Raw genomic sequence first — 9,169 nt, forward strand, 5'->3', positions numbered from 1 at the left:
GAACACAGTAAAAACAATGTAGAATAGGAAGTTATATGCATTATTGCCACCTTTACTTAAAATGGAAAGGCTGAATTGGCTTTCACGCACCCACCAGCCTTGCTCCATAAAAGAGTTCGCAACTTTTGCCCTACAACGGCAAGTACTTCATGTCAAGCCATCACATAGTTGTCTACCCATCATATAGTTGTTCACATTGTTCACATAGCATGTTCACATAATTTGCCTCTAATACAAACAGTGTCAAGCATGGCGTCGAAGAGGTTGTTTCACATTGCACGTGGATTAAGTGGTCTTGGGTCAGTGCAAGCTTGTCAGGGATTAAACATTGCGCGAGCGTATTGCTCAGGTTTGTTTGTATTTTTAATTTGTTTGGACAATTTCTGACTTCATTTGAAACAAATAGTGTTAATAGGGTCATCCAATAGCATTGAAAGGTTCAGCTTGATTATCATAAGCTTACGTTATTACTATAAGCTTACTTTCAGGAACAATGCAAAAAATCTTCAAACTCTTGGGACTAATAAAGAACTCCAAAACAGGTCACTAATGAATACCCTACCATTTAATAGTCGTAACTAATTGGCTACAGTACGTACGCGCGATCTGTGGTTCTTTTGAACCCGAATTCGATTCCCGTTTGAAAATGGGGCGCTAGGATTTGGTATGGATCACGAAAGTGGGAGGGAAGTGGGAAGAGATTCAGGAGAAAACAACACCGTAGGAAACAAGTGTGTGGGTGGGGCTGACTAGCCCACACCCCCCCCCCCCTCCCCTCTCCCATAAGCCCCTCCCTTGCAGGGTGGATTTCACCCAGTTACTCTGCAAGCTTTATGCCTGTGAAAACACTTTGGTTGTTTTCAGCTGCTAGAAGTTTTGAGATGATCAAGACTGAAAAGAAGGGAGAAAGACAAAATGTAGGCTTCATTCAGCTTAACAGACCCAAGGCACTGAATGCTCTTTGTGATCAACTGATGGCTGAGCTGCAAGATGCTCTAGATGACTTTGAAACTGATAAAAATGTTGGTGCCATTGTCATCACAGGGAGTGAGAAAGCTTTTGCAGGTAAGTACATGTACAATACTGTTGACTTAATCTTTCAAGATCTTGTGCACCCACAATTCATTGTCGTCATCATCATCTTTGTTACCACCATGGTTGTCTTTGCCAATCTTCATTTTCATCTTTATCATCATCATCCACATTGCTGTTATTTCATCGTCATTATGAAATGATATATGAAATGATATATGAATGTTGAATAAACTGGAACAAGTACAGAACGCTTGCGCCAGACTGATTTTTAGAGAACACAATTTTGTAACGCCTCTTATTTATGAATTACACTGGTTGCCGATTAAATATTGAATTGATTTTAAAATACTTTTGATTACTTTTAAGAATCTTAATCAGTTAGCGCCTACTTATTTATCTTCTCTCGTTTGTCTTAGGCTCCCATCTAAATACAATCTAAGGAATTCTAGTGATAACCTTTTACTTAGTTATCCATGTTTTAAATCTAAAGCTACACTAGGTGATTGTTCTTTTACCTGTGCTGCACCGAAACTGGGGAATGCGTTACCATTTGACATAAGAAGCGCCAGCACAGTTAGTATTCTTAAAGCCAAGCTAAAAACTCACCTTTTCCATCATGCATTGTTATCATAGTTGTTTTTATTATTGTGAGTTTACTTTTAACTGTAATTTTAGCTTTTTAAATTATTGTAAGTTTACTCTTAATTGTAATTTTAGCTTTTAGCCTTTTTATTTCGTTTTTTTAATCTTGTCATGCGCATTTGAACGTTTTATGGAATTTGCGCATTATAAATGTCCTATTATTATTATTATTATTATTATTATTATTATTATTATTATTATTATTATTATTATTATTATTGTCCTTGTTGTTACCTTTACCATTTGGCTGTGGAGCAAGCATTTAACGATTTTATATCTTCTCAGTCACTGGACCTAAATCAGGCCTTCTGATAGGGTGCGATTAAAAAATGCAAATTATGCGATTTTTTCAGGGCACATTGTGCGATTAGAAAGGCCAATTATGCGATAAATAATGTAAATTATGCGATTTTTTTCTCAGCAATTTTAAGCTTGTTTTATACGGTTTCAGGTTAAGAAAAACACTTTTTTGCTGCCCTAAAGACATTTTGAACACAAAGGAACAGTAATTATGTATCTCGATCGACATTAGTTGGGATAAATAGAAAAAATGAGGTCTTCTGCACTACCGGTGCACCACGTTAAAAGTTGAAAGGACACAGCTAACATGCCAAATGAATGATCAAGGTGCTCGTCAACCACGAACTTCCGAAGATGGTCAATCACAATAGGGCCATACCCCCATTTATACGAGAGAAAATAAGCCACGGCTTTCTCTGGCCGCGGCTTACAGAAGACTCGAATGTTCACCCCGTATAAATGGTAAAAAATCTACGTTCACGTCTTTTTCAAGCCGCGGCTTATATTGACCTGGGAATATATATTCGCATAAATAGTTCCTTTTGCGTTCCTTCTTTCGTATAAAAGGCCCTAATATTGCACGACGAGAAAAACATCAGTCCATCGTCCAAGTGGAGTGTACCTAAGGTACTTTCTTGCTCGATTGTGAGCTGTCAGATCGGGCAGAATGTGGGAAATTCCTTCTTCGTCAAAGAAAAAGCGAGCGTTTTCACAACAAACTTATCCATGAGTAAGTTTTTATCAGTTTTCAACGAAAGAAACTACATTTTGCCGAAAAACTTACAACTTCGCTTATTTTTCACAAATCCCTTCTATTAGAGAAGGCAACTGTGTCATTTCAGTGGTGTGTATATAAGGGCGTGTTTGTGTTGCACCAATAGAAGGAGACTCGTACCAGGTCCCCGACATGAAAAATAAAGCCTTGAACTTCGAATGTTTACGAAATCGAAGGTGACAAGAGATGACAAAGGTTTTTTAGCCTTTTTCCAAGATAAATCTTCTTAAAAATGGCGTATTTATGCAGGAATTTCTAAGAAACGTCTTGATTTATTTTTCATTTTATGAATTTTCTGCGTCCTTTTGTGAATTATGCGATTTTTCGTGAATTGTGCGATCGGATGCGATTTGAGGTCGATTGTGCGAAATCGCACCATCGCGTAATATCAGAAGGCCTGCTAAATGAAAGGAACTCAAGGTGATCTAGTTTTTTGTTTTAGATTTGAGACTTGTTTCTCTAATGAACGAATTTGACAAAGGAAAAGATGTTTCTATCACCAAGATCACTGTTGACTTCACTTTTTTTGTACAACAGTTACATCAGCAAACAACATTCCATTCATTGCTTAACAAACACTAGTCTGGTTTAATGGACTATCATTTCAAGCTTTTTCTGCCATGTGGCATTTCTTTTGTACTTCCATTCACTCAAACCATGCATCATTTTTGGGTGTGTTCTTAGTTTCATTGCTAAACTGTTATTCATCATCATCATCATCATCATCATCATCATCGTCATCATCATCTTTATTTATACACGGAACAAACATCATGTATCTATAGATATAAATATTACTATCTATGTAATAAAAGAAAAGAAAACATTCTGTGCATCACCCTAAGACTATATACAAATACAAATACAACTTCTATATTTCAGAATCAACAATGAAATGATATATGAAATGAATCATATATTGAACTACGGATATGAAATCAAGTGAGGCTATGATCCTCCAATTTTAGCAATTGCACAGAGAAGCCTGAAAGATTTAGGACTTAAACAGGGTTTGCATTGGTCTTTTGTGGGTTCAAACGTTTCCGAATTCAGAATATTACTAACTAAGAGAATAATATAAAACCTGTTTTTCATGAATACTGTCTCAGAATTAATTAACAACCATCGAAAGCTAGTCAGAGATGTTGCTTGTCTAACAACTGAGGGCAGACTGTTCCAAAGGAATGCACCACTGTAACCCAAAGCTGTTTTTATAATAGTTAGTACATGGCAAGGGAACAGGAAGCTTATTCTCAGAATCACGTAAATTGTAAGGAGTAACCATATCACTTCACAGTATGAATTGTGAAGACAAGTAATCTGGTACAAGGCCACTTATGGATGATCTCTGCTTTTAGTTTTTGACATTGAGTTTCTAAGTTGTCCCAGCTCAACTTTTTAAGTAGTTGATTTAGATGACAGCATCATAATTAGAAATTAAAGATGCGAGCCCTGTGATTTTGGATTTTCTGTAATTTATCAGATAATGTTTTGCCACAGCTACCCTATACAAGACTACAATAGTCGAAGTGGGATTAAACTAACCCGTGATAGATATTATGCAGGAATGCAGTTGGAACACAATGAACACTTCATTTAATAGATCCAATACCAGAAGATTTTCTTTTCGATATTGCATTAATTTATGATAACTCCATGTTAAATTTTCATCAATTAATACATGAAGAGACTTGGTAAAATGGACGCTGTTTAGTTTTGGAACATTAATTTCTGAACTTGGGGTGGGGGGGTGTGGGAGATTTAATTTTTGTTTTGATCCAATCAGTATAAATTCAGTTTTTGTCATGTTGAGAGTCAATTTATTGTGCAGAGCCAGTGATTTCTATTTCATAAATCTTGATTTAACCCATTGACTGCTGGGGGTTCCTCATTGACTAGTAAAATCCTCTGGTATTAGACAGAGTAAAACACTAAGTGGGGCTGGTTTAGGCTGGTTCAGGGGTGAGTGGTGCTCCTGAATGGAGCAGATGTCTTTATCAGAATACTTTAGATGAGTATCATCTGCATACATTCTTGGTTGGGAAAGTGACAAACAGTTGGGTAAGTCGTTAACATATTTAAAAGGAACAATTATTATTATTATTATTATTATTATTATTTTCCTGTTTAAACCCAGCTGGAGCTGACATAAAAGAAATGCAGAATTTAACTTACCAGAAATGCTTACTTGGTGATTTTCTGGCCCACTGGACTAGAGTGGCTCGCTGTAGGAAGCCTGTCATTGCTGCAGTCAATGGATTTGCTGTGAGTCTGAGAACTTTGTTAGTGATTTAGTTTTGATCCTTCCTGACCCCACCCATCCACCCAGCCTGAATAATAATTTTATTGTAATATTATTCTTAGTGCTTGTGAACAATAAAAAGGCTCAGCTTAATAGAGTCTCTCTTCTCTGTCTTGGAACTATGTATTGACTTGTTTAATAGCTATTTGATATTTTTGTTCAACAGCTTGGGGGTGGTTGCGAGCTGGCTATGATGTGTGATATCATTTATGCAGGCAACAAGGCCAAGTTTGGCCAACCAGAGATTCTCCTTGGCACAATTCCTGGTTTGATACTGTTTTCTTTTTTGTGCTTGATTTTTTCTATTCTCCTTTCCCCAGTCCCTTGGAGAATACTGACTGTCATCCAGATCCTGACAAGAATAATGAGTCTTTTACATTTGCAGGAGGTTGTAAACGTTTTTCTTTTTTTTCCGTAGGGGCTGGTGGAACACAGCGCCTTCCTCGAGCTGTAGGAAAATCTCTTGCCATGGAGATGATCTTAACTGGAGATCCTATATCAGCAGAAGAAGCACAAAAATCTGGTACATATGCACTCATTTCTGAAAGCAAAAATTTTTTAAAGAATTACCCAGTATGTTACTTTTTTAAAATTTTGATTGTTAAGTTACTTAAAGGCCAAAATTGACGGGAGACACATTTTTAGGCTTTGCTAATCTGTGTTTACATAAAGTAACTAGAATTAGAAATCTTTATCTCATAAGAGTTGCTCCAGGAATGCTCCTCGAAAAAGTCAAGCCAGTCTACCTGAGAACTGAAGTGTTCTTCTTTGCAGGGTTGGTCAGCAAAGTTTTTCCTGCAGAAGAATTAGTAAATGAAGCAGTTAAGACTGCAGAAAAGATAGCTGGCTTGTCAAAAATTGCTGTACAGCTTGCCAAAGAAGCAGTCAATACAGGTAATGTTAATCCGTGGGCTGATTTTCTGAATAAACTGTGGTGTTAAAGCTGTTAATATTAAAAGTTGCTCCAGTGGCAGGTACAGCGAAAGTGAGTGTATCCATGTCATTTTTCTTAATAATGAAAACTTGAAAAATGGTAATTTGGTGAAATCACATCGAATCCGTTCAAATGTTCTTTCCTCTCTAACTTCTCAAGAATGTGGTAGAGAAGAAAGAAGAAAACACTTTTGCATGGTATAAGTTTATTGCAAGAAGGTATTCTTTATTTCCATTTTTTAAAGCAAATTTAAGGTTTCTTTTACAAACCTTTATATTTAACAACTGTCTATGATTTGACATACCGTTACTATACCGGTAATTTAGATAATAGTGATTGACATAATAAGTGTAAAGCACCAAGTTCGATGAATGTTTTTGATTTGATTGCTTGTTTTGTGCCAGGTTATGAGAGCTCTTTGTCAGAAGGCCTGCACTTTGAGAAACGAATATTTCACTCAACGTTCTCAACAGTGAGTTCTGTAATGTATCACTAAAATCAATGTTTCAATCCGTCTATACATAATCGTCCAATGTAGAGGCTTCCATTTGCTTTGATGCTTGCGTAGTCTCAAATGAAACGTTTGTTGTAATTGGCTTGCTTCCATTTTGGACCAATGGTAACCACTGTAATATCCACGCTTGTTCCCAGCGTATATCATCACCCCACCTTGACTTGACTTGAATGTGGACCATTTGAAGACTTCAATGTCTTCCATTAAAATGTTTTATGTGAATGATATAGAACATATGAAAATTTCATATGCATATTTATTTCTGGCATTCACCCATGTGATCGTCGGCCTTGTTTTTTTCCCCAAACAAAAGAAAATGCTTGTTAATGTATAAGAATTCGTCTGAGGATCATCAAACATGGCGATCGATTCTTTGTTCAGGGCCACCTTGACGAGAAAAAACAAAATAATGGCTTTCTTTCCTCGTAATCGTTTTCAATTTATTTTTTTGCAAGGACGACCGCAAAGAGGGAATGACTGCGTTTGTGGAAAAACGAAAAGCAGAATTTACCGACAACTAGATTTGTCACTACAATGATGGCGATTTGCATGGCCTCGATGTTTCATAGCCCACTCCAGAGCGCACCAGGAGAAAGCGCTGTATGCGTTAATCTTAATTCCTCGGGTCTCTCGTCAGAGACCTTGCTAATTAATTTGGTCATCCCTATAAAATGTTCGATTCACGATTTGTTGCTAAGTGATTTGGTAATGTGAAACAGTTGGATTTGACAGTGTAAACAAGTCCTAATCGGGGAGAAATGGCATAATGATATACTGTGTAATGTGGCTAATTCAAGAGTGCTACCATTTGCAAAAAACCAGGAACAAATCTTTGCGAGCTCAAATCTGTGTAATTTGAAATAATTACCTCAGTTATCCTTGATTTCGTAAAATTAAAGCAGTCTTTCACAACTTGTCTGTTGTTTTGACTATATATATAACTGCATATATAACTGCATAGAGATGTATAACTGTATAGAGATTATATATGCACTACACACTATGTCATCGGGTTGTTAGAGTGAGTGAGTGAGTGAGTGAGTGATCGAGTGTAAGTCCGTGGTGGCAAATAGACCCGCAGCGCGTGCATAAATCACAAAAATAAACAGGTCTGTTGGAAGCGTGTTTGAATTTCCACAAATGTGCTCAAAAATCGGCAAGAATTTGTGACGCTGATGAATAACAAAGCAGCTTCTATTTCCAAAACGATGGAATTGCCAGGTGATAAATAACCTCGTTTAGGAGATGAATTTTTGGCTTTGTAGGAACAATGGTGAACCTGTGTTAAATTCGCGCATTTCTTGCCGAACTTTGTAACACTTGAAAGAAAAAAACTAAGCATAGTCAAAGTGCGTATCGAAATCAGTTCTGATTTCGGCGGATCTCTTAATTGTCCTGTAGGCTACATTTTGCACCTACACGACAATAAATATCTTCAAATTTTAGTGTAATTATTCAAAGGAAAAAGGATTCAAAGTTCTTGTTATGGAAGGCAATGAAAAAAAAAAAATTCTTTAAAATTAGGTTTTTTTTTTTTTTGCAATTCCCCACCTCATTTTGAGGCGATGTTTCTGCTAATTTGACCACTTCGCGTTTGTGAATGGAAAACGCAGGGAAATTTCCAGAAAAACTCCGACTACCTCTAAGAGAGAGAAACTAATATATAGGCATATAATTCAGTATACTTTGAAATCAAAACCAACATGTTTTAATTTAAATGAAGAAAAGCTATCAAACAGAGAACCCCCAGCTGACTCAATTTTCTAAATTGTTCTTTTCAGCGACATATTGCAAGCTCGTCTAAGACAACCGGTGGCACGCAGCGATGCCCAGACAATCAGTAGGAAATAAAATGAGATTTCTTAAAGAAATCAGCAGCTTTTTCAGTGAGTAATCGCTTGTGGGATTGATAAGGAGAACCTTATCGTAGTCAATTTGAAGTAAAAAATAACGGTAAGAGCGCGCGACCCCGCGCGCGACATTTTTGTATTTTGAAGATCGATGCCTCCAGCTAAATTGGGAAGCTATTAACCTCAAGTTCACTCCAAGTCTATGTCGCTACCACCTCTATGAAATTAAAAGAGAGACAAAGCTGCAAAATTTCCTGTTGCGAAAGAAACATGAAGATTGCCCAACAAAGCTCCGAATCACACTGCTGCTTAAGCAAGTTAGATGAAAAGCGCTAAACTACCCTAAGCGGCTTTGGCGGCGCCTCCAGTAGTACTGAAACATAAAACGGGGTGGCAAAAAAATAAGCTTACCGCTTCCCTGAAACATTGCAGTTAAAAGTAGGGTAATAGCTATACTTTGTACTGCAATTTGACTGAGGAAGGAGCAAATTCCTTTACAACTCATTTGGCTTGAGTTTACTGGTTGGTTGACCGAATAGAGAAAGAATTCAAGTTTCCCCCTAATCAACGCTCGTTATATAATGGCCCCGCAAAACTGTAAGAATTTTAGCTTAATTTTCAAACATTAATCTGTTTTCTCAGGTACTAGGTCGCCGCTGTTATGTTTTAAATAAAGCATGAGACTTAATGATCAATCGTGCTCTCGCTCCATTGTTATGGTGACTAGGGTAAGGCTAACGGTAAAAGAGCGCAACGTTTCGACCGAACTTCGGTCATTACCAAGCTAAAAGTGTTTTATAAGTGTAAATATAAAACA

At 37.0% G+C, this 9,169-nt stretch overlaps 1 protein-coding gene across 1 annotated transcript; it reads left to right on the forward strand.

Annotated features, from left to right (window-relative positions):
- Positions 1-169: 169 nt before the first annotated feature.
- On the forward strand, positions 170-7,416 carry LOC137970083 (enoyl-CoA hydratase, mitochondrial-like). Its single transcript, XM_068816557.1, has 8 exons — positions 170-349; positions 865-1,065; positions 4,890-5,017; positions 5,221-5,320; positions 5,473-5,577; positions 5,829-5,948; positions 6,393-6,460; positions 6,958-7,416. The coding sequence occupies exons 1-8, from the start codon at positions 250-252 to the stop codon at positions 7,021-7,023; spliced, it is 888 nt and encodes a 295-aa protein (XP_068672658.1). The 5' UTR covers positions 170-249; the 3' UTR covers positions 7,024-7,416.
- The last annotated feature ends 1,753 nt before the right edge of the window (positions 7,417-9,169 follow it).

The sequence above is a fragment of the Montipora foliosa genome, chromosome 9, assembly GCF_036669935.1.
Source record: "Montipora foliosa isolate CH-2021 chromosome 9, ASM3666993v2, whole genome shotgun sequence".
Taxonomy (NCBI): domain Eukaryota; kingdom Metazoa; phylum Cnidaria; class Anthozoa; order Scleractinia; family Acroporidae; genus Montipora; species Montipora foliosa.